Raw genomic sequence first — 25,594 nt, 5'->3', positions numbered from 1 at the left:
TTCAAATCCAAATTCACATATGCAGTCTTCAAATCCCAATTCAATGCAGTTTGGTTGAGGTTAGGTAAATGTCGTCAAGGAGTTAGGCCAATATTACACGATGTTTGTTTCATTACATCAAAAAACTTTACACTCCATATGCACATTCTATGTATGGGAATGGCATGTGGCTAACTTCAAAACGCATCTGCTTATCCATTTAGATTGCCCACGTGCAATAGATTTACAGATCCGATTACTTTTCTCCTCTCCAACCCTCGGCATCTCCATTTCGAGTCTTCATTTTTCTATGCTCTGCAACCAGCTCCATATACATTTCGCACAATATGCGAATAAACATAGCGTAATATCACACTAATCAAAATGAAAGCATGCATCCGCTATAATATTTGCCACTATTTTGGTTCTAATTGCAACCACCAGTAACTTAAATCTAAATTTCTGTACACAAATACACTAAGATTGAGAAAGACGAAGAAGAATTCGGGAGCAGAGGTGGAATTCGAAAAGGACCCATGGGTCTCTATTGTGTATTTACATGACTTTGAAATTTGACATTCCCAAAACCTATTTCATCATCATGTGCCTAAACCAAGTTCAACCGATATCATGGCATGTAAGCATCTCCCCGTGCAATTTCTGCAGCCAACTTCAACCGAAAAAATGGCATGTTCTGCGAGGTGCAAGTAGCTAAGGAAATGTCAGCACTCAACAGCTCAATGTACTTCAACACGAACATACCACAATCGCCTCTGAAGCAAAACAAGAACTCGATCAATTCAACTAATGACATTCTAACATAATTGACAAATTAAAGTAATAAAATTAAAGAAAAAGTTGTGCTCACTGATTAGCCTGTTGTGGAACATCGACACGATGTATTGGCCATGGACACCACCAATCTCGGGTGCACTCGTTCGCGTAAACACCTTCTTCATAAAAGTCGAGGGTGTGCAGAAGATTTGGAATCGTAATTGACAGGGGGCCGAGTTCTTCCTTTAAGCTCTGATCTGGAATGAGTGAAACCATTGAATCGTAGACTTTGATTTCACACTGAATCAGATCAATCTCTAGAGCCACCCAATGCTTATATTTTTGCAACATACAAGGTACATACACCTTATACGTGTTCTGCCATTCCAATCCACAAGCCGGAACCTTGCCATTTACAACGTTCACTAAACTGGTTCTAATTTTCCACCCAACTTGCTCTTTTTTCCTTTTATTATCCGCAAAGCAAGTATGGATGTGATTCTGTGAAATAGAAAACAATCAATGGTTAAACAACTCCACAAAGCAAGTATGGATAATTTGTAATTATTAACTGCACTTGGTCAAGGCCTATGCCATACTGATGTACCACAGCCCTGGGTGTGTTAGTTTAAACACTTAGAGCAATAAGACATAACAGATAAGAAAAGCTGAAGGGAAGAAAAGGTAGAAGGCAGGCAGTAAATCAGAGAGTTTAAAGGAATGTTTAATCAATATTCAAATATGAATTGTAAAGAACTACGTAGGGGTATTTATAGCAAACTAAAACCTAGAGAGAATAGAATTAAAATCCCCAGGTAAAACAGAAATCCTATTCCTAATAAAATAGGAAACTTAGAAATCCTAATACGATTTGGAAAACTAACTTAGAAATCCTACTAGGATTTGGAAAACTAAGAATATAGGAAACTAACAAATGAATTAGGAAACTAAACAATTTAGGTCCTATGCATCCTGCATCACATACCATAAAAATACATCGGTTGTTGTCAATCCGATATTTCTACTTCCTCAAGCTGTTGTTGTCGCCCGGATGAGATACAAGCCCAAATCAATGTGCTGCACATGTTTTCCTTGTCAATCTCATAATCTATGCACATTCAAACAAATGCATAATCAATTAAACTTACATCTCCTTTCAGCCAACCGTCGGCTTTGTGAGGGAAGCGAAGAATTCAATCTCGACTTCCACGTTGCCAAATTGCATCACCAAACTATGAATATAAAAAAGTTTTAGAACACAACAATTAAAAAATATATACACTCATGCCTTCTATCTCAAAAAACAAAGGACTTACTTTGGGTTATGGCGCCATTCCGAACAAAGTTTCAGCAATTTCACCATATCATCATGCGGAATCGCCTTCATTGGGTCTAACGTCCGAAGTCCGGTTGTCTTGGGCAAATTGTTTTTACCACTTCACTAGCTTCAACGATCTTCCACATAGGAATAATCCTCTTCCTCTTCCGTAATTGGACCCCTCGTTCCACACCTTCACCTTCATCATTCAACCAAACGTTCAAGCCCTGAGATAACACAGCTGTAGGTTGATCCAAATAAATTTCCCCGACAGTAACCTCAACCTTTGTCCCCTCCGTGCTCTCGCCAATGTCATCGCTAACCAACATAACTTCATCCTCCTCTTCCTCACAATGGTTTCTTTGCACTTCCTTTTCCTCACTTCTCTGTCTTTTCACTTCCTTGCCCTTCCTTTTTTTTTTTTTCGGATCCTCTCCCTCACTGCTTTTTCTTTGCAGTTCTTCCTCTCCCTCAATGCTCTTTCTTTGCGCTTCCTCTCCTTTGCTGCTTTTTATTTTCACTTGCTCTCCCTCACTTCTTTTCCTTGGCACTTCACCCCCTTCAATCCCCTTCCTCTTCCTTTTCCTCTCCCTCATTTGTCTTACTTGCCCCTTCACCCCTTTCAATCCCCTCCTCTTCCTTGTCCTCTCCCTCATTTCTGTTATTTGGCCCTTCACCCCCTTCAATGTCCTCCTCTTCATTTTCCTCTCCTTCATTTCTATTACTTGGCCCTTCATCCCATTGCATGCCATCCACCTCATATCCCTTAAATAGATGTGACACGACACAACGATTCGTCCTCTCTTTCAGTAAAGCTATGTCCCTTCTCACTTCCTCCTCAAAATGAGGACCTAAACAGTGGCCCAAATTTTTTCCATCCGTATGACCTTTAACTCAAGGACGTCCTTTTCCCGCTTTACTTGAAACAACTCGAACCTCAACAAGCTTACCGCCTTGTTCAACTCATCAAGGTCAGCACATGAAGAAGGAATTGACTCTGCCGAGACAACGAGCAGGCGACCACGTGGCCAACTCAATATGGTTGTCTCATTTCCTCTTCACTTGGACATATAGCCCGAATAGCCCAATCGATGTTTGAAAATGCAGGACAAGAGTCATATGCAATCATTCTACTTCATAATTTCATTGAATCTTATAAATAGTTCCAAGGGCTGCAAACCAAACCTCTTTGCTCTGGAAAAAATAATTGTTCAACTTTCTCATCTGAACAGACGTAGTAGTTCTCCATCGCAAAATACGCTGGGAGAGCTGTCGGATCAACAACCTTGCAGTAATTCAGGTCCACCATTCTAGGAATTAATTCATATACCCAAATCTACACAATTCACAGGACACAAGTTATTATTTAAGTTTTAAAGTCAACAAAACATAACGACATGAACATTATTACCATGTACCTGGAAAGCATACGTGAAACCTTTAAAACTCCAGCCACCCCTTTGCACTTCACCATGGTTATCCTTCTTGCCCTTCTCATTTCTCCGGCTTGTTCCGGTTACCTTGCATTTCCCCTTCCCTCTTCCCTCTTCATTTTCAAAGCTTTTCACATACTTTGTTGGTGCAGAAAACAGACTTGTCTTGGGTTTTGTCAAACGACACCGAACCCCATGGAAACCTGTTGAACGCATCCAAGTCCTCTACAAGGGTCAGGTAATTTAGATTGATGTTCAAATGTTTGTCCCTTCCCAAAACCACTAACTCAGCAAAGTAAACAAGAGCTAGCTTGTAGACGTCATCTTCCTCTGTGCACCTCACAAATGCTTCTTCTAAAGCATTACATGTAATTCCTTCGTCTATAAAATATCTTTTCTGAAGTCTAATTTCATCACTTTCTCCACTGAAACTTCAGAACTTCCCCAAAGCGAAGTCACGAGATCAAACAGAAATCTGACGAGTGGAACTGAGCAACGTCGCACCCTATTAAGAAACTCAGTCCATCCAAGTCTTTCACACCCTGCCCGCTACTCTCATAACACAACCCCATGCACAATCTGCCCGCTAAAGTGAATCTTATCTATATTCAGAAGATGGCCAAAGCATGATGTCTTGAATTGTTCTAATTGTTCGGCACTCAACCGCTCGAATTACAGCTAGGGCTGAATTTGCATGTGGCGATTGTTCACCGTGAGGAATATGCCTCGACTCTGGCCATACCAGCTCAACGTTGGATCCCATTTCCTGAAATACAAGATGAAATAACGTGAACACATATACTACCACGTATTTGCACAATCACATTGGTATTTACACAACTAGTCAACCAGCACATTACAAATTTTACAAAGTACATGCGCATAGGGATTACTGATCACAGGCTTTAACATCATCAAAGCAATATGACATATTTTGTGCAAATACCTGTTAATGCAATGATTCTGTGAATTACAAGCACTAGCATGTGTTTTATTTATGGATCCAAACTCCAATCAATGGTTGATGCATGAGTGAGTGTGAGTGCAATCTAGGCAAGTTCTGCACTTCACACACATGACAATTATTGTCATTTCATACACAACACAAAATAAATAAATAAATAAATGAGAAAGATGGTGGAAGGAAGCAAAGCAAAGCATCGCTCTGCTATCCGCTCGCTAAGCCATTGCCACATCCTTCTTTCTTTCTAGCTTTTTCTTCAGATCAGCCATAATCGTCATAGATCAACCTTTTTTCAAATGCTTTGCACTTTTATTCATGAGTTTATTATTATCTGTTCTCATTTTTAACAGGCAAATTTAGTAACAACGGAAATAATATTTATTTCAAAAATTATATATATTCTAGCTCCAGAGAGATAATCTGCACTCTGCACTGCTTCAAATGTGGAAGGTTTTGAGGGCCTCCTCCAATTCAACACCATTACCTTATTCATATCATTATTGACATGTTATTGACATGTTATTGACTTTATATTCATTCGTTTTTTAACATATACCCAAGCAAAAATTAACATGCAAGTGAAGCACAAAGAAGAGATGCCAAATCTAACAACATTCATGGTACAAATTGGGGAAAACGGTTACTCTAACCCTAAACTCAAATTCCATAAATTACTCACCAAATGCTGGTTATTGAACAATCGCAAGGTGTCTGTGTTGGGTCTTTGTGCGGCTTTGCTCCACAAATGGAACCTCTCACTTCCAACGAATACGGCTTCTCTCCTTCCCCTTCCACCGCTTCGTCTTTTTCTGTTTAATCCACGCCTTTGCTCCTTCCACTCAAAATAAATACTTTTTCACGGTTTAGATAGTGGAGTTGCGTTCAACCGTCGTTGCCCGTTGCCTTCAACCGTCGTTGCCCGTTGCCTTCAACCGTTTCTCAGAGCTTAGCGGTTTCTCTCAGCTATGAGTTTGAGATCAATGGGTTTTTTCTGTTCAAACTTCGAACTTGCCTCTCTTTTTTGTTTTTGTTGGGACCAACTTCATTGCTGGATATTAAATTCGGGTTTGGGTTCCTCACCTACTCGATTGCACAACTTTATCCCAATTCTCCCCAGCCCTTGGATTGATCCAATGACTATAAAGTGAACCCCTTATAACTTACCCCTTATAACTTACCCCTCATTATAGTCTCAGCGATATGGTTTTGAGGATTTAAAAAAGAAAAGAATAGATCCATTAACTACATAATTTATTTGGACCACCCATTAAATATTTTGGGCTTTTGAGAGTTTAATGGGTAATTTGTTTTGTCAACCCATCAATTTGTTTCCGGGCCTTGATATTTCCATTAGTTGGCCCATAAACAAAGAGTCCACTTCTGAGAGCCAGCTGCCAATTGAAACCCAAATCAATACATAGCTTTGAGTTTGAGAAACCAAAACCGAGGTATGTCCTTTCTTCTTTCCTCTGCTCATGTCTATCAGACTTAGACTACATAACCAATTAAAATATAAATTGGAAGTATGGGAACTTAACACAACCCATTAAAATATTAATTGGTAGTATGGTAGCATAATGGACAACGTTTGTTTGTCAAAGTACATCGGCACTTTGCCTTTTCTTTGTCCTTTTTGGCTTTTTCTTCCTTGTTTTGTTTTGTTTTGTTTTTTTGGTTTATTTCAGTAGTACAAAACTCCCTTTTTTTGTTGCTTTCTTCTTCAATCTTGGGCACATCAAGTATGCCTATGAACACCGCAAGGTGCTCATAGCACTTATCTGATGGGGTTCTGGCGAAGCCCATCTGCATATTTTCACAATAGGGAGGTCCTTGCGAGAGCTCCCTCTTGTGTGATTTCTCTAACAGCAGAGATATGGTTTCTTCAATTATTTTTCGAGAACGATGAATTTCTTTTGTCTGCAGTAGTCTCATGAGATTTCTTTGACAGAGAGGACATGGAGGAATGTCGCAGTGCACATTTTCTAAGCCTCTATGGCAGACAACATTGGAAGGGACTTTCTTGATCCAATTCAGAGAGCTTGATATGAGAGCTATTTGTTGCTTTCATAGAGAAATGTGTTTTCAAGATGTCAGCATCCACGCGGAACTCATGATCTACCATTTACAGAGGCTTGTTGGATTGAACTTTGCATCGGATGTTTTTGAGCAGCAAGGGAATATCTGTACAGAGAAACATGATGAAATTTTCTGGCAGAAGAAATTGTTGGAAAATTTAATATTAACTAATATTTATTTTCCTATTTGAATGGAAATTAATAAAATCTATTGGGTTAAAGACATGACCCTTGGGTTAAAGACATCTTCACGTGGAGAGTAACAACTCTTCAAACTAAGGGATGCATTGTTTGGGGTGACAACTCTTCAGACCAAGGGATGCGTTGTTTGCCTTTTCAGATTGAGATACCTTTTCAGAATTGAATTCAGTTTAATTATCTACATACAGACTTTTACACATAGAAAGCATTAGAGTTTTCATAAAGAGAGGTTCCTGCATAATTTGGTTCAAAGTTCCTTGTGAATTGTAGTGCTTCTTTCACAAGGAGGGGAGTCGTTGTATCCTGGGAGGCGAACGCTAGTGAACCATAAGCACCGGTGTGGGGCGTAATTCGTCTTAAGGTCAGAGTGTCCAACACTTGCCTCAACTCAATTAAGGTTCTTCTAATTCAATTCTCCTTTTGTAAAAATCTGTTTTATGTGCAGTATTTATTTTGTTTATTTTATAGCAATTTAGCACTCAAATTTTTCAACAATAATAAACTTTATACCTTGCCTTTCTTCTGCCTTCTATTTCTCTTCCTCCTTATTCAGAATCCCAGACCTCTTCGTTTTCTCTCCGGACTTTTGCCTTCTTTCCTGTAGCGGCTTTTATTTTTGCCTCATACGCCTTTTATTCCTACAGCACCCTCCTTTTTTTTCTGCCCTCCTTTGGTCCCTTTTATAAACCAAGAGGAAATGACAGAGTGGAGCGATTATGGCCTCACGTCTTGTGTGGAGTGGGAGTAACCTCCCATTACAGTCACCCCTTCAAGCGTACATGTTACATTCTGTTTTGATGCGTTAATATTTTCTTTGTAAAAATATTAATGTTAATTCATTTGGGCCTAAACCAATTTAGCAACAAGCCCACAAAACCATTTTCGCTATGAGCCCAACTTCTTTAAACTTGGGCCAAAATTTAATTTGCTGCCAATGAATTTTTTTTATTTCAACAGGAAGTTTTGGGTCAAAACCGACCAGATTTTTGTACTTTGTTAGCGATATCGACAGCTCCAACGACTAGGGAGGGGCGGGATGGAAAGAGGAGGTGGAGGCAATTCTTTTGGTACCGGTGGTGGCGGCGTCAATGGCCCCAAAAGCCATCGGCTATAACGAAAGTGGGGGCCTGTCGTGTGCGAAGGGAAAATCAAGGAGAGAGAGTGAGAGTGAGAAGAAAGGAAATCAGATTTTTAAAAACCAATTTAAAAATATTTACAGTTATGCCATTATGCTTCCGTTGATCGTAACTTTTTTGTTAAAAGTCCAATTTGAGCTCACTACATGTCTACGAACTCATCTCTACGCGATCTACGTCATGGTGCCATTCATTTCCCCAAAATCCTTCCGGATTAAAATGTGACCAAAATAGCCCTATTCCCGAGGGTAAAATTGTAATTTCATAGTTTATTAAATTAATTAAATTAAACGAATACTTAAATTAGGGTTGGGATGTTACATGTAGCAATTTTTTATCTTCTTTGTACTACTCTAATTTCTCTAGCAGCCTTTTTAAATCTGTCGCCTGCTTCCTCTTTTCTCTTTTTTTTTTTTTTTTTTCTATTGTAGCCTTTTTATAGGCCAACTGGATAAGACTCCCTTAGACAAACAACACTTTTGAACTTCAAATAAGTGCTGATTAGATTCAACCTCCCTTTTAGGCCTATTATCTTTTATATATCCACCAATTTGAAACGTAACAGATATCGCAAAATTTTGGAGACCCATATTGGCTTGCGTTTATCGTTTAATTTTTATTTGAAAAATGATACAATTTATTTTGCTGATTCTTTTATCTCAACAAACTCATTTTCAACCAATTTCTTACTTGGAAAAATAGCCTATGTTAGGCTGTGGCTTGAAATGAAGCCAGCGCCTCCAGATTGATGAGCCGTATCCTTTAGCTCCTCTCCAGCCTCCCACCTTGACCAAAGTGCATTCCTTTCTTAAATTGAAGCCTGAGCTTTGGCGGTGGCGGCCTTATGCGGTATTTGAGTGGCGTCTCGCCAATGCTACCTCATTCTCTGCCTTGGCCAAGGTCGATACATATCCCCAAAGGCCTCTGAGACACACATCATCATCATCGTTAAGTCACGAAAAAAAAAAAAACAACACACAAATTCACCAAAGTACTAGGATACTCACGTTGGCAGATAGGACTGACTTTTGGACCCGATTCGAGAATTTCGTGGCCTTAGTCATGAAGGCGTTCAGAAGGGGCACTTCCTAGTGATGCATTGCCAGGGTTACCTCCATCTTCTACTATAAAACCGTGGCAAAGTTCGTGTCCTCTGCACCCTCGGGGAACAGCTCCTCCATCCCAAGCAGTAGCTTTGGTGGAGGGTCTAGTCAAAGAGCGACAACATTGTTCCACCCATGACGTCATGGATAAATGTCTCTAGCCCCCTCCGCCTTTTGTCCAACTCTGCCAGGCCACCATTGTCATCTCGAGGTGCTTTCGGTGGCATGCCCCTCTGCCCCTCGGTGGTCTTTGGCTGCACCCTTTGTGCGAGCCTTCTTGGCCTGGTTGGCCTTCTCCTCTCTCTCCTCTCCGCGACTGCTTTCTACTCATCTACCCTTCATGCGTGGCGGTTTGGGTGGCTTGAAATTTCCGTGGCGGAAAAATCCAAACAATGCCCAAATTCCTAACTTAGGTAAAACACCCAATTTGGAATCGGTTTTGTTCTTAGACCTATCCCAAAAGTGGCTGGAAGTAGCCGGAATCCTACCCTCAAATACGGCTGAAACTTAAGTTGAAAATCGAACGATCTATGCTTGAAATTTCTAAAATCCTACCCAACCAACAGCTAAGTCACGAAAAATAGGTAGGAATCCATACCTTGATCGTCCGATTTGGTAGCCGGATAGCGGAGATCGAAAGTTGTGAAAATCGAAACGGCGGGTTTTTCTCGATTTCGATGAGCTCCTAGGTCGGTGGCGAGGTGGTCGGGCGTGATGGGGAAGGATGACGGTTCGACGGATCTGGTCTCGTGGCGGTGGTTCACGGTGGTGGTGGTTATGGAGGGGAGAAGGTGGCGGGTTGAAAACATGGGGGGGCTACGTCGCGAGGAAGAAGAGTGAGGCAAGAGAGAGAAAGTCGGTTGTTAAAAAAAAAATCTTGGTCTCCAAAATTACCATTTTGCCCCTTGAAGTATTTTGATTGTATTTTCTTCGTTATAACTCCAAATCGAGCACACTACGTGTCTACGGACTCGTTTCGTCGCGCTCTACGCAAGTGTAAACAAAATTTCCAAATTTGTCACCGGTCAAAAAGTCAACTTTTCCTTTGCTAAAATAGTCTGAGGGCAAAAGTGTAATTTTCCCTTAATAAATTAATAGTTAAATATTAATTAAGGTTTGGGTTATTACACAAGTAACAAAAAGTCTTATGATATTCAAAAACTTGCTAATTTCGAAGGATTTTTAAAAATGTGAAATTGTGTGAGACTTTTTAGTGAGAGGTATAAATACCAAACCCTATCTCAAATCTTACCCCAACCCATGAGATTTTTCACGTGAGATTTTTTTTTTCTTTGGATTTTTTCTTCCTCTACGGCGATCCCCAGGTATGCTTAGCCCTCTACATAACCATGGCTCATGCTGGCCTTGACTTTACAATTTTTATACCTTACGTTGTGGGCAAGCTTTTAGAGGAATACTTGAGGCCAATTTAGTGGGATGTGCTTTGTTCAATTCCTCTCATAGGTATACAACAAACCCTTGTGAGATTTTGGTCTGAACCCTTAAGACTCGGTTCTGAACTCTTCTTCTTCATCCTCTCCTTCTTGTGCACATTCTGATGACCTCCCAATGCCTGTGAGTTGGCAAATTCCTTAAAGCTATATTGGCACTCAAACTTCTTGTCATCTGCTTCACTAGTTGAGCTTTTCTCATTACTGGCACGTTTGTTCATATGAACCTCCCTTCCATACAAAATGTAGTTTGATGAATTTACACTCTCATCTACTTATGCAAAGCCTTTGATGGAGAAGTCCTCATTCTTGCTTGGGCTCAGCTCAAACCCAAAAAGCCTAAGCTTCTTCTCAACACAAGATCCAGCAGATAGATATGGGTTAAACAGTGTCAGACCATCTGTTCAATGAAATGCCTCAAAGAGGCTTTGTTGCAGTAGCTGGGATTCGATATGGGTTACTAGCATAATTGCATTTAGCATTGTCAATTTCAAAAAAATAAAACCAAAATTTATTTAGCTAATTTGGTGTATTTTAAGCCATTGGATTTTTTAAACTCATAATCCGTTAAATCCATCTGGTCCTTCCAAATCTTATAAATCTTTTAAAATATTTAACTAAAAAATCTTGATTATAAAAAATTCATAAATAAAATCTTATAAGTCATCACTTCTGTTTAATTCTACTAGACTTTTTTTTTATCCCTAAATAGTCTTTTAAAATCCCAATTGAATACACTCCCCTTAGTTTAAGATAAAAACAGTGTTGAATTCAAAGTCATTTTCAAAACTAAGAACAAATCTTTTATCCAAGAACTACGACATCCGCTTAGAAGTACAACTACTAAGGGATGTGATTGGGATGTGGAGTATGTAGACACACACTTTTGAGGCATCCATCTTTCTTGCTCATTGTTCCATCTATCTCGTAGGACTATTATTTTATTACTAGTTTTGGATTTCTATTTAAATGTTGTGACTATTTAGATTATCTCTTTGATATAACCATGTGCTAGGGTGTTGTGAATTGTTTAAAAGGTTTGAGACCTTGTTGGTAAATTTTTTGGTTGTGGAGATGTTGTTATTACTGCTATCGAGTTTTTGTATATACATTGTGACTTTCTTACATGTGGAGAATTTAGGAGTTGTGCCATTTACAGGGGTTACTTTGCCAGATTTTTTGAAGAAATCAAAGCCTCGTGTTGCTTCCAGACATGGGATTAAAGTAGCTTAGTTTTGTGGGCCCAACACCCCTTGGGTGTCGAACATTCTTAGGACTCCTCTTAGGTCCCTGAGGGGGGGTCCTGGCACCTCTCTTTTTTGTTTTTTCTTTTGGGTTAGTGAATAAGCCCCTTCGGGCATTTTGAATAAGAAGCCACTCTAAGCCATACTTACATCGAAGTTCCCCATAACCTCTTTTTGCCTAATTACTCGATAAAATCCTTCTCTAAAAACACTATTTCTAAAACTTCTCATATTCCCTTAATTTAGATCTATGTTGCATTTGAAGGAGTTTGCTGCAATCTGCCCAATTGTGGCATGATTGTTCAATTAACATATTTTTCACTGTTACGTAGTTAGATCACTAGAAATAATGTTACCAAATCATCACAGGTTTTGCACTAGCTTAAGGCTAGATGCGGTGTTGGTAGGAAGATAATTAATTTGATTTCATTTGTTTTTTTTAGATAACAATCTCTGAGCTTTTATTTTTGTGTCTGCTGTCATAATTAAGAAGAAGTAGAATTGGGACATTAGTCTTTGTTTGTGTTAATTTTTTTTAATTTTAATTTTTTTTGCTTTGATACCAGTGATATGCTACCCTAAACTACAGGGAAAGTGATTCGAACTCGGGTGCAGAGTGGGAAACATATTCACTCTAGCCAATTTGTTTGTGTTGTTGTCTTATTAATATAAATAATATTTTAATTCAATAACTCTTAGATTGTATTATATTGAGGTCATTTTGATTCGCAATTGGATTTTAATTTTGAAGGGGGCATTTGAGCTTATTAAAGTGGGTTTTTGACATTTAAAAGTTTTTTTTTTTTTGGGTAAAAAGTGACATTTATAAAATTGGTGTCTATATTTTGCCTATTACACTAATACCCCTAAGGTGTTTTTAGCTTTTTCATAAAACTCTTGAAGTTTCAAAAATTACAAGAACACCCCATGATGTTTTAAATTGTTTTCACAAAACCTTTTTTTGTTGATTGTTCATCAAAAACTTGATGATTTCATTTTTTTAATGTTTGCAAATGACAAAGTCAACCTCAATAAATGTATGTGCAATCTAATTTCAAATGCTAACTTTGTTATTTGGAGAATTTTTTTATTTATTTATACAAAGTCATTTATCTGATGAAAAATCAACCAAAAGAGGTTTTGTGAAAATAATTTGAAACCTCAAGAGTGTTCATGTAATATTTGAAACCTCAGGGGGGGTTTGTGAAACTTCTGAAAACTTAATGGTGTGTCAGTGTAAATAACTCAAAAAATTACTTATTTATTTTTAGTAAAAAACTATTTTAATTTTGGGAGCTTCACTAATATACCCAAAATACGGACTGAAATTATAAAAAAAACCTCATATGGAATGCACTTTAGAAACACACCAAAAACTCATTTAGTACATAAGAAATTAGTGTTTAAGTTCTTATAAATTACATGACTGTAATTGATCAACTTAAAAAAGAAGACCAATACAAAAAACTTAAATAGTACCCAAAACAAGCCTAGCCCAATTTTATTAAAAAACCCAAACAATTCATTACAAACAAAAGGTCTTGAAAACCGTAGTTTCTTAACGTGTCATGTTAATTAATGACTGTAATGTTTCACACTTTTACTGTCATGTTAATTAATTGTTGTAATGTTCTAATTTAGGGTAATAACACTGCTCTGTCATGTTGACTAATTGCTGTAATATTCCAGTGTAGGGTAATAACACTGCTAGTTTCCTATAACATCCTATTTCTAATGCATGTGTTACCCCTGTAATGTTTCAGTCTAGGGTAATAACATTGGTAGTTTACTGTCACGTTGATTAATGGCTGTAATGTTCCAATCTAGGGTAATAACACTGCTAGTTTATTGTCATGTTGATTAATGGTTGTAATATTCAGTTTAGGATAATAACAATACTAGTTTCATATGATATCCTATTTCTAATGCATGTTTACTCCTGTAATGTTCCAATCTAGGGTAATAACACTGCTAGTTTCTTATGACATTCTATTTCTAATACATATTTACTCCTGTAATGTTCTAGTTTAGGATAATAACACTGCTATTTCCTATAACATCCTATTTCTAATGCATGTTTACCCCCTGTAATGTTCCATTCTAGGGTAATAACACTAGTTTACTATCATGTTGATTAATGCTTGTCATATTGCTATTTCTAATACATGTCCACAAAGAAAAGATGAAGAAAGAACAAATCAGACCAACTCAAAACAAGCCGAGCCCAGATTGTTAATACTATTATGTCATAGAAGTATATTGTTAATACTTTGTCATAGAAGTATATTGTTAATACTCTGTCATAGAAGTACATTGTTAAACAAAAATGAGATTCATAATTGAAATAGTAACAAAAGTTAAATCGATCATCAAAACTTAAAATACCTTTCGAAAATCAACTAAAATCCGAAGATAAACACATAATTGAAGTAAAAGATCAAAAATCTCAAGTCCAAAACAACTCAAGTCCAAACCAAACGACGACGACGACGATAACTACAACGACAATGTGGCGAAAGAGGAGTAGAGCTAAGAGCATCTAATCAAGGTTTGTTTGAGGTCTTGAACAATCCCAAAAAAAAAAATCAATAGAAGCATGATTTTAGAACAAGAAATCGAAGGTGAAATATTGAAAATTGTAGATTAAAGATGAAGAATATAGTTAGACCTGAGACTGAGCTTCAATGGTGCAGGGCTTTTTCTTACGCAGCAAGTGGTGAGGCTCTTTGTAAAAACATCGATGCAAGTGTCCCCTTGTGCGAGTTCGAAGATCAAGCCCCAAGGATGTCTCGAACGGGTGATGACGCCTTAGGAAACTCCTTGGTTACCTTCACCAATGAAAATGACAACAAATTACAGATAAATATTCTAACTTGGCACGAGTGACTTATGGCATGAGAGCAAAAATTATCATGGGTTTAGCACTTTAGGAGAGAGATCTGTGGGTTCCTTATGAGGTACAAAGGTTCTAATGGAGAGGGAGAAAGGTTCTAAGGAAGTTTGATGAAGAGGGAGAAGGATGGTGAAGAGTTTTGGGTGACTTTCGCAGTTTTAGCTTGACTTAGTGATGACTCTGTCAAAGCTTACATTAATTTGCCAAAACAGGGGAAATAAAGGAAAATGAGGAAGGATAGCACGAAAATTCCTGGGTTTGCATGTGAGAGAGAAAGCTTGCTCTCTGAAGGTTGTGGGTTGTGTTGTGTTGGGTAGAAGGGGTCCTATTTATAGCTGCTGGGAATGGGTCTTCTCCAAGAAACCCTAATGGTTTCTTTCCAATCTAGCTAAGCTTTCCTCTTCCTTTCTTCTCCTCTTTCTTGACTTACCTCATGGAGGCAAAAATCAGTTCTGCCCAATCCCACAAAATCAGGGATTTTTGGGAGCTCGAGGATTCAGCAGCTTCAGAAGAGAGCTTCCATTTTCACCCATCTTCTTTCTTTTCTTTCCTCCTCTTTTCACGGCCAAATATGATGAAGGAAAGAAAATGGGTGCGCCTGCTAGTTTAAGGGATAACATCTTCCCTTGAGTGCCAATACCCCTTGGTTTCTTGAATGCTTGCAATTGGAACTTGTTCTCCCAACAGCCCCTCACATGTGAATCTTTGGCTTTCTTCGTGGCCTTCTGCTTCAGCCAAGTGCTTTGAAGGCTTTGGACTCCTTTTATTCAAATGGTATGGGCCCTTTAATATAGAAGACCAAGTCATCTAATAAGTGGGTTAAATTCACCAAGTATTTGGGCTTTATGGGCTATCTAAAGTAATGGGTTATTTTGGTTGAGCTACTCTAGTTGAAGCAATTGGGTTATTTCCTCTCTTGTGCTTACCCACGTTTGAGCCTAAGAAAATGGGTTTGAGTCCCGAGGCCCCCAAGCGACCCGAGACTTCTATTTCTTGGCCCATCAATGGGCCCCATGACAATTCGTTACCATCCATACCACAACCCACTCAAGCAAGCCCCGGGCATTTGAGTGGCTTGGGCCCACTTAAGCTTGTAGTGCGATTGGGTGTGATTTCCCTCTTGGCATGGCATGTTGCTTGGTATGCTTTTAAATATGGCGCTTGATAGAATAATTGGCATGGATTTGCAGAGCTAAATGCATTTTATAATTTTAATCTCAATTTCTAGCTTGACGGATTTTTTATTTAGTATGGCGTGCGGAGTATGACTCGTGTATGTCATACTTTCATGTGCTCCAAATTGGATATTTTTCCAATAATATATCGTCTTGGGCTAGAAATTTATTCGGGCCCAACCATGGATTTTTTGGGCCTCAACATTAGCCCCCTTAATTATTAGGGCCATGGATAGAATGGGCCGAATAATTAAACCCGACCCAAAAATCAAATTTATACGCTCCAACAACTATTTGTGGTTTCCCAATCTGGATTGTTTTTGGTGTTTTGTAGAGATTGCTTTGGATTGCCAAGAATTGCTTCCCCATCTTGTCTGAATTTATGATTATGCCACTGAATTTGCATGTATTTACATTTCTGCCCCCAATCTTGCTTGAATCTACTATTCCGCCACCACCTTTGCTTATATTTCGAATTCTGCCATGACTTTTGCTTGGATTTACGGTTCTGCTCATTTGGTTTCTTCTTTCTTTTCTTCTTCAAGAATCCAACCTCGTGGGTACTATTCATCAATTTAGAAGCTCCATTTCGGAAGTTCTAATCAGAAAACTTTCTCAATGAAAGTTGTTCATCTACTCGAGGACTAAAGCCTGTAAACTTTTGAGAATTTTCTGAATTTTTCTGATGCCTTAAAATGGGTCCGCAGCTTCTGTATTCATCAATGGCTGGTGAGTTTCTGCAGATTCGGTTTCTGCACTTGTTTTTAATATCTACTACTCTGGTGACTGTGCTTGCTTCATGAAATTTGCTTGAGATCGGGTTGTTTACAACATATCCAAAATTGAGAATCATCCAACCATTGTAGTGTTCTCTGCCCTCATTTTTCTAAAGTATGTGTATGGATTGATGTTGACGCCTTTAGTGCATGCTTGTTTTCTTGAAGCTTGAATTCCTTTGTATTTCTCAAAATTTGTGAATTAAGCACTGAATTCTGTGGTTGAGCTTGTGATTTAGTATTTCAGCTTGGTGATAAACAAGACTCATACAAGCTCCTTTTGAATAATGCATACCAAGTGTTTGTGATAAGTAACTCATAGTAGCTTACTGGCTGTTTTGTGAATTTTTGAAAACTTTCTTTTCGAATCTAAGTTGGAGCTTTTGATACATGAAAATAGACTTCTCAATGGTTGTGTTGGAACTGGTCTTGTGTCATTTGAAGCAAAAATGAATTTTTGGAGTAATTTCAAAGTATGGGGCTAAGCTGCTGGGTTTGTGCAATTCCTATTGCATTACATGTTTTGGGAATCTGTTTGACAGCCTTTCCTAACTCTAAATGTAATGAATTTTTAGGAAAATGAAGTCTGATATGTCTAGTAAGAATCTGGAAAGTTTGGGATTTTTTGGTTATAGGCTTGATTTTTAGCGATTTTCCAAAGGTGGGATGTCCAGCTGACATGGTAGGAAAGTTCGTCTATAAGTTTTGCTTGGCATGTTTTTGCATTGAGCGTGTTGTTTATGCATTTCTCTGCTTGATCGTCATCCAAGGCTAGTGCTTGAAGAGCAAGTTATTTCTCTAAGTGAAAGGTGCAACTTGGCTTTTACTTCCAAAAGTGGTGAAATTCTAAGAGACCAAAGAAGTTTATACCAAAAGTGGTCGCGATTAGCCCTCTCCAGGCCAGAGCAGAACGTTCTGCGCCAATCCCTAAGCATGTTCAGCTGCAAATGTACTCTTGAAACATGATCATTCTTCTTTAACTGATGTATTTATCTTTTTCAGGAGTTGTCGTATAGCCATGAGAAGAAGTTCTTGCAAGTATTAGTTGTTGAAGTATCCATCTTCAGAAAGACCAATTCTCAAGTATGCCTGAAAATAATGATGGTGCCAAAGTCTACGCAGAAGAACATGGGGATAATTGCAATGATGGGTCAGCTGGTTGCATAAATAATGAGATCAACAATGGTGCTGAAGGAGATGGTAACGTGAAATAGAAGATACGATATTCTTTTAGCACCAACTACCCTTCTCCCGGCACCAACTACCCTTCTTCTAGCACCAACTTCCCTTCTTCCAGCACCAACCTCCCTTCTTTCTTGGTGCATTTGAGGTCGTCCTTTGAGGTGATTGACAAGGTATGCCCTTTCCTCTTTGCAATTTCTTGAATCTATCGAGGGGCTTGTTGGGTTCTTCATGCCCATGGGCTTTGCTCATTCACTGGAATCTTAGGTCCTTCTTTTTAACTCTGTAGGAATAGATATAGACTGATATCTTGGCCTAGGCTTGTTTTTCGCATCCTTGAATAAATTTGGACTTTTCTCCCATGTTGTGGAAATAGAAATTGACAAAGTGCATGCTCTGCAATGCTTGAATCCTTTTGCATTTTGAGGGAGAATTTGCTTGTCATGGGAATTGCTTGAAAATTTCGCTTGCCATGGATAAATTGTATCTTTGCTTGGGTATTTGCTTAGCGTTTCCTTTGGCTGAGCTTGATTTACCACCTTGGCGTATATTTTGTGTGTGCTGCGTTCTTGACCCGCTTTTTTCTTTATCGTTGTTGAACTATATGCATCACAAGCGCATGCATGTAATCGTATGATTAATGCATAGGATTAGAGGCTATTGAAAGCTTTGAGGAAAGCACCATTTTTTTTAAATTAATTAATTAATTAATTAATTTTTATGAGCTTAGAATTTGGTCATGGATAATTTTTTTTTTTGGCTTTATAAGGATAGACATAAACATGTGTATGATGGAGTGCAAGGATGCTGTGTAACTCGTAGGTATTTTGTTTTTGTGAAAAAGGTTACTATGAGGGAAGTAGTGCTCGGTTTGTAGCACTTGCTTCGTGAAAAAGGGTCTGCTGGAATGATTGATTCAACATGGAATGGGAAATTTGCTCATCATGAGCTCGAGTAATAGATTGCATGATGCTTCAAAAATATTTTTTTTTTGTTTATGCATTTCACTTGGCATGAGATAGCTCGCTTTGCTTAGCTTGTAAAGTTCATAGGGCTTGCATGCTAGTGTGGAGATTGCTTGGCTTTAACACAGAGAACTACCTTTATGCTTTGTCGTTTTTCCAGCGTATTCTTTGTTGGCAATTCTTGCAGGGATTCATCGCTTGTCAAGACCTGCCATGGCATCCACTAACCCGTCGTCAATTATTAGTGGCCACCTTTATTCAACGGATGAAAATTGAAGAGGGGAAGGCCCCCTCCATTGCTCAAGAATGCTTGTGAAGATGTTGCAGTAGGCGAAGAGCCAGTGTCGTCTTGCTGCATTTGTATCATTATGGCTCGAGAAATTCCTCCTCTGTGACTTTTCCCAAGATTGTCTGCATGCGCAGGTGTTCCCCTTGGCTTTAGCAATAGCGCATGGCGGCATGATTCCCATTGTCCCCATGTCCTTGGGACATCCGATGCAGGCGGACAATGCCCGCTCTTTCTAGCGATCTTGCCTCATACTCCTCCTTTTCTCGGAACATCCGACATGGTTGCGACAACGCCTGCATCCTCTAGCGTCTGCCTCCTACTCATCATCTTCTCGAACATGCGACATAGCTGCCGCCTTGCATCTTCCAACGTCGCCTTCTACTTCCTCTTCTCGGAACATCCAACATAGTTGCCAAGATCGCCTGCACCTTCAAAGCAATCTGCCTCCTTTTATTTCGCAGTTGTTTTCTTTGGCTTGGGGTCAGTTGGCTCGGTGCACAGCTTCCATCTTTCTTGATACCATAGAATGTACTAATCTTCAGCATGTGTAACTTTGTTTTTGCGATGGCTGTGTACTTTTCAGATAATCTAACGACTATGTCATTATGACTTTGTAATGTACTACTGAACCACTGGAACTTGCATTAATTTCTGAATGCTTGAGGCATGTTGTAATCCGTACATCTTATATATATATTGTTTGGTTGGGAGAACTTTCTCTTGTGAACTTCTTGAAATCTTTCTGACAAGTTGGCAAGCCTTAAAAACAAGGTATATGCTGCCCAAAATTTTGACAGGACCTTTAAGCTAAATCTTCGATGCATTGCTCTTTAAAACTTTTGCAAGGCTCGTCTACTCATTTGGCCTAAAATGCACCCTCGTTCCGTGCCTTAAAAAGGGTCTTGTATGCATGATTTCCACGAAGGTTCCTGTAAGAATTGCCGGATGTTGTGAAGTTTTTTGAGCATTCCGATTGGGAGCCAACGGTTTCGTTATTCCAGCACCTCAAAATATACTTTTACTGCTCGTTTCTTTGTAATAGCTTGACTTTGCATACCCCACATCGTTTTGCTTAGGCTTGCTGCTTGTTTCAGCTCAGGACCCCATCTAAGTGGCTTTGCTTGGCATAGTTACTACTGAGAGACTTAGCCTTTTAATGAAAAGTTTGTTTGTCTATTTTTTATATCAAAGAACATGTTTTGTAAAACAGAATAAGATAAAAGCAAGGAAGAATTCTAGAGGCTTTTCCTCTTCCAAAGTACTCCTTTCTCATTGCAAATATCGTCTTACACCTCGGCATGCTATAATGGTGGTGCATTTTACAAAAGTTGTGAAAGCATAGGGTGAAAATACATAAGGAGTTCATTTTTGAAATAAATTTTGAAAAGCCAAAAACAAAATGATAGGTGCAAAAGCAATTCAGCAATAATAAGACCTTGAGCCACTTTGCATTGATGAATACTCCAATCAAATCAAGCCCCCAAATATGAAAGGGTCCAAGGTTGTGCATGACTTGCAATAGCATGAAAGCTTGTGGCTTAGGTTGGCATGTATTTGGCATGTGTTGTACTAGGATGCCATGCTCTGTAGAGATATTTAACAGAGCCACAGTTGCTGCTTTGCTTGCCTGCAGCTCATAACCCAACTAATCAAAGAGTGATTTGCAGCTCCTAACCCATTGTACTTTCTTCAACCTTTGTGAAGTTATGAGAGGTTACAATAACTGTTTCTTGATAATCTTGATGACCAAATGAAGCCTCCGAGTGGCTTTCTTCCAGCATGTCCAATGTGAATACTTCACTGTTGAAACCATTCTCTCATCCATTAGTAAGTAGCCATGGGGTGTTATAGCTTGCAAATTTTGAATATTTGCTCCAGTTGGCCTTCTTCATATTTCCACAAGGTTCCCACATAACCTCCGGTGGCTTTGGGTCATTCTTCCACGGGTGGCACAATACGTCGTCGTCGAGCAAGTCATCAAAGCATGTAATGACAGTAGCCATCTACTTTCCCCTTCGTTTTGGCAAGGGGTCCTTGTCAATAGCTTGCCTCTTAGAGTTCTGTCATGTATCTCGGCGTGTAAGATTTTCCTTAGAGTATGGCAAGCAGTGGTGGATGTTGCAGGTGAAGAATGGATGAATATAGGAAAATACGCTTCCAGCACCCCTTTTCTTGAAAGCTTGTCATCGCTTCAAAAATTCTGATTGCTTGGTAAAATAAACTTCATCTTGACAGCATTTAGGTTCTTCCAGCAGTATCATAGCACTACCTTCGCAATATTTTCCTTTTCATTTGCCATGAATTGAGATGTTTTCCTTCTTGAGTAAAGCATAGTTCTTGGATTTCTTGACTAAGGCTTGGGGCTTGATGATGCTTGATTATGGAATTGTGGCAATTTCTTAGAGTTCATCATGTATCTCGGCGTGTAAGATTTTCCTTAGAGTATGGCAAGTAGTGGTGGATGTTGCAGGTGAAGAATGGATGAATATAGGAAAATACGCTTCCAGCACCCCTTTTCTTGAAAGCTTGTCATCGCTTCAAAAATTCTGATTGCTTGGTAAAATAAACTTCATCTTGACAGCATTTAGGTTCTTCCAGCAGTATCATAGCACTACCTTCGCAATATTTTCCTTTCATTTGCCATGAATTGAGATGTTTTCCTTCTTGAGTAAAGCATAGTTCTTGGATTTCTTGACTAAGGCTTGGGGCTTGATGATGCTTGATTATGGAATTGTGGCAATTTCTTAGAGTTCTGTCATGTATCTCGGCGTGTAAGATTTTCCTTAGAGTATGGCAAGTAGTGGTGGATGTTGCAGGTGAAGAATGGATGAATATAGGAAAATACGCTTCCAGCACCCCTTTTCTTGAAAGCTTGTCATCGCTTCAAAAATTCTGATTGCTTGGTAAAATAAACTTCATCTTGACAGCATTTAGGTTCTTCCAGCAGTATCATAGCACTACCTTCTTAATATTTTCCTTTTCATTTGCCATGAATTGAGATGTTTTCCTTCTTGAGTAAAGCATAGTTCTTGGATTTCTTGACTAAGGCTTGGGGCTTGATGATGCTTGATTATGGAATTGTGGCAATTTCTTAGAGTTCTGTCATGTATCTCGGTGTGTAAGATTTTCCTTAGAGTATGGCAAGTAGTGGTGGATGTTGCAGGTGAAGAATGGATGAATATAGGAAAATACGCTTCCAGCACCCCTTTTCTTGAAAGCTTGTCATCGCTTCAAAAATTCTGATTGCTTGGTAAAATAAACTTCATCTTGACAGCATTTAGGTTCTTCCAGCAGTATCATAGCACTACCTTCGCAATATTTTCCTTTCATTTGCCATGAATTGAGATGTTTTCCTTCTTGAGTAAAGCATAGTTCTTGGATTTCTTAACTAAGGCTTGGGGCTTGATGATGCTTGATTATGGAATTGTGGCAATTTCTTAGAGTTCTGTCATGTATCTCGGCGTGTAAGATTTTCCTTAGAGTATGGCAAGTAGTGATGGATGTTGCAGGTGAAGAATGGATGAATATAGGAAAATACGCTTCCAGCACCCCTTTTCTTGAAAGCTTGTCATCGCTTCAAAAATTCTGATTGCTTGGTAAAATAAACTTCATCTTGACAGCATTTAGGTTCTTCCAGCAGTATCATAGCACTACCTTCGCAATATTTTCCTTTCATTTGCCATGAATTGAGATGTTTTCCTTCTTGAGTAAAGCATAGTTCTTGGATTTCTTGACTAAGGCTTGGGGCTTGATGATGCTTGATTATGGAATTGTGGCAATTGAGACATCCCGATAGCCTTTTGGCTTTGACTCCTAAACTTGGTCATTGGAATGGTCAAGGCTTAGAAAGTGCTTGAGGCGTTGGAGCATATCAGTTATGGCAACTTAGGTATTCTTTGTTGCAGCTATTGTGAACATGTTTTAGGAACCAAAAGCTTGGACTTGGCTATTGAAGCTTGAGCTTTGTATGTGGTCACTGCAGCAAATGTGTTGGGTTACAACAACAAGTGATGGCGAACTTGGAGGTCATGGTAACATAATTGGGATTTCAAAGAGATTTTTGGTCTGGGAATAGTGGTTTTGGTAATAGTGGATTTTTAAGCTTATTTGGGGTTTTGGGATCGCTACTGTGGTGATTGCAATGAATTCCTTCCTCAGCCCCCAAGTGCACTATAATCATCAGAAAAGGATTTGATGGGCATAGGCTACAAAAACTCTTGCAACATAGCCTTCTTAGTATTTGTTTGGGTCATTGCATGGCATGATGAACTTGGGATATCCCTTTGTTGCAACGGTGACAGTTTGACATGATTCGGTGGTAGCATGTGCTTCGCAGCGGCTTTTCCAGCAGTGGTGTTTGGATTTTGACTAGCTCTGTTCTTCTTCCACCCTTTCAGCGGCTCTTTTAGTGGTGCTTGAACTTCTATGACTGGAAGTATAGAGAGAGATTTGTCTAAGGAATGGATGATAATGGCAGTATGTTGAGATGTTGGGTAGGAAACATGAGAGCATTTGTTTTCTTGTTTGTTGTTTGGAGGCTTGGGTCCCTTGCACATGACCGATATAATGCTGCATGACCAAAGCATAAAAATAATATAAGCATTGTAGCTTGCAAATGACTAACATAATTGACATAAGCATGCTGAGCAGGTATGATTTTAGTACTGAGCATGCATAGTTGGCATCTGCATTGCAATGTGTAACTTGGATTGATTAACATAAAGATGGATCGATACGAAATGATAAGAAGTAAGATAAGTGAATAGTGCGTGGAATAAGGCCCTGAGAAATTTTGCTGGAGATGCAAAATTGAAAGGTGGTTTAATACATAACAAGAAAATGATGCAAGCTGGTGTACCATATGAATAACAACTAATCAATCAATCTTTTTTTTTTTGGACTTGAATGCACATGCTTTTGTCTATGCTTGAGATTGTTCAATGAAACATCAATTTTATGGATATCTTAAAACAACAAACAAATATATATTCTATATTGAGATCAACAAAGGCATGATAATAAAAATCTTATCTTGGTGAAGCCATTCGCAGAGATGAGGCTAAGAGCATTGAGCAAGTGTTCCTTCTCCCTCTCTCACCGTGTTTTCACAACTCTAGAAAGGTGAGGGCTGCTATGAAGGTGATTTACGGTGATGGCCAGACTTGCTGATGATGTATCATGGCGAAGAGGTGAACGGCAGAGCTAGCCTCAACAATTGACGACGGTGGTCAGTGGCTTGCACGTTGGCTGAAGCCCCTAGTCCTCTTACAAGATCTTGTTTTGCTTGAGAATGGAGATCTAAGATACAAGCAAAGGGAGCATGTGAGTAATCTATATTATGTTTGTTCTACAAAGTAGATAGCCAACAAAAGGAAAAAGAAAAAGAAAGAGGAAATGCTCTTATCTCTTTATTTCCTCCGGTTTATTGCTTATGATCTTCTTCTTTGGAGGCACTGGTGCAGATAGTGGCTTAATCTCCAGCAGAGTCGCCAATTTATGTAGGGCCTTTTTTTTGCGACAAGTGGGTGGGCTCTTTGTAAAGACAATCTGATGCAAGTGTCCCCTTGTGTATGAGTTCGAAGATCAAGCTCCAAGGATGTCTCGAAAGGGTGATGACGCCTTAGGAAACTCCTTGGTTACCTTCACCAATGAAAATGACAACAAATTACAGATAAATATTCTAACTTGGCATGAGTGACTTATGGCATGAGAGCAAAAATTATCATGGGTTTAGCACTTTAGGAGAGAGATCTGTGGGTTCCTTATGAGGTACAAAGGTTCTAATGGAGAGGGAGAAAGGTTCTAAGGAAGTTTGATGAAGAGGGAGAAGGATGGTGAAGAGTTTTGGGTGACTTTCGCAATTTGCAGCTTGATGACTCTGTCAAAGCTTCTGTCAATCTGCCAAAACAGGGGAAATAAAGGAAAATGAGGAAGGATAGCACGAAAATTCCTGGGTTTGCATGTGAGAGAGAAAGCTTGCTCTCTGAAGGTTGTGGGTTGTGTTGTGTTGGGTAGAAGGGGTCCTATTTATAGCTGCTGGGAATGGGTCTTCTCCAAGAAACCCTAATTGTTTCTTTCCAATCTAGCTAAGCTTTCCTCTTCCTTTCTTCTCCTCTTTCTTGACTTACCTCATGGAGGCAAAAATAAGTTCTGCCCAATCCCACAAAATCAGGGATTTTTGGGAGCTCGAGGCTTCAACAGCTTCAGAGGAGAGCTTCCATTTTCACCCATCTTCTTTCTTTTCTTTCCTCCTCTTTTCACGGCCAAATTTGATGAAGGAAAGAAAATGGGTGCGCCTGCTGGTTTAAGGGATAACATCTTCCCCTGAGTGCCAATACCCCTTAGTTTCTTGAATGCTTGCACTTGGAACTTGTTCTCCCAGCAGCCCCTCACATGTGAATCTTTGGCTTTCTTTGTGGCCTTCTGCTTCAGCCAAGTGTTGAAGGCCTTGGACTCCTTTTATTCAAATGGTATAGGCCCTTTAATATAGAAGACCAAGTCATCTAATGAGTGGGTTAAATTCACCAAGTATTTAGGCTTTATGGGCTATCTAAAGTAATGGGTTATTTTGGTTGGGCTACTCTAGTTGAAGCAATCCTCTCTTGTGCTTACCCATGTTTGAGCCTAAAAAGGGTT

The 25,594-nt window shown here is 39.1% G+C and overlaps 1 protein-coding gene and 1 long non-coding RNA gene across 3 annotated transcripts; one reads left to right on the top strand and one right to left on the bottom strand.

Annotated features, from left to right (window-relative positions):
- Positions 1 to 607: 607 nt before the first annotated feature.
- On the bottom strand, positions 608 to 2,400 carry LOC148914977 (uncharacterized). The gene is made up of 3 exons (XM_089043358.1): positions 2,188 to 2,400; positions 848 to 1,158; positions 608 to 752 (listed from the first exon to the last, which is right to left on the bottom strand). The coding sequence occupies exons 1-3, from the start codon at positions 2,398 to 2,400 to the stop codon at positions 608 to 610; spliced, it is 669 nt and encodes a 222-aa protein (XP_088899484.1).
- A 13,851-nt stretch (positions 2,401 to 16,251) lies between these two features.
- On the top strand, positions 16,252 to 19,176 carry LOC103327144 (uncharacterized). 2 transcript variants are annotated; one of them, XR_016122742.1, is made up of 3 exons: positions 16,252 to 16,475; positions 17,525 to 17,877; positions 18,857 to 19,176. It is a non-coding gene; the product is annotated as an uncharacterized LOC103327144 (long non-coding RNA). The 2 variants fall into 2 exon arrangements; XR_016122741.1 differs by having other exon boundaries at positions 18,830 to 19,176.
- The last annotated feature ends 6,418 nt before the right edge of the window (positions 19,177 to 25,594 follow it).

The sequence above is a fragment of the Prunus mume genome, linkage group LG8 (genome assembly GCF_029339155.1).
Source record: "Prunus mume cultivar Tortuosa linkage group LG8, ASM2933915v1, whole genome shotgun sequence".
Taxonomy (NCBI): Eukaryota; Viridiplantae; Streptophyta; class Magnoliopsida; order Rosales; family Rosaceae; genus Prunus; species Prunus mume.
Note: the sequence above shows the minus strand (reverse complement) of the source record. Positions and strands in the feature narration are given on the sequence as shown.

What these genes read in the sequence shown, in the direction of transcription:
- LOC148914977 (XM_089043358.1), bottom strand. Translation starts at nt 2,400, where the DNA reads ATGTTGGTTAGCGATGACATTGGCGAGAGCACGGAGGGGACAAAGGTT. An exon ending in TCGTTGAAGCTAGTGAAGTG is followed by an intron (nt 1,159 to 2,187) that starts GTAAAAACAATT and finishes GTAAATGGCAAG; the next exon opens with GTTCCGGCTTGTGGATTGGA. An exon ending in GTTCCACAACAGGCTAATCA is followed by an intron (nt 753 to 847) that starts GTGAGCACAACT and finishes GTTTTGCTTCAG; the next exon opens with AGGCGATTGTGGTATGTTCG.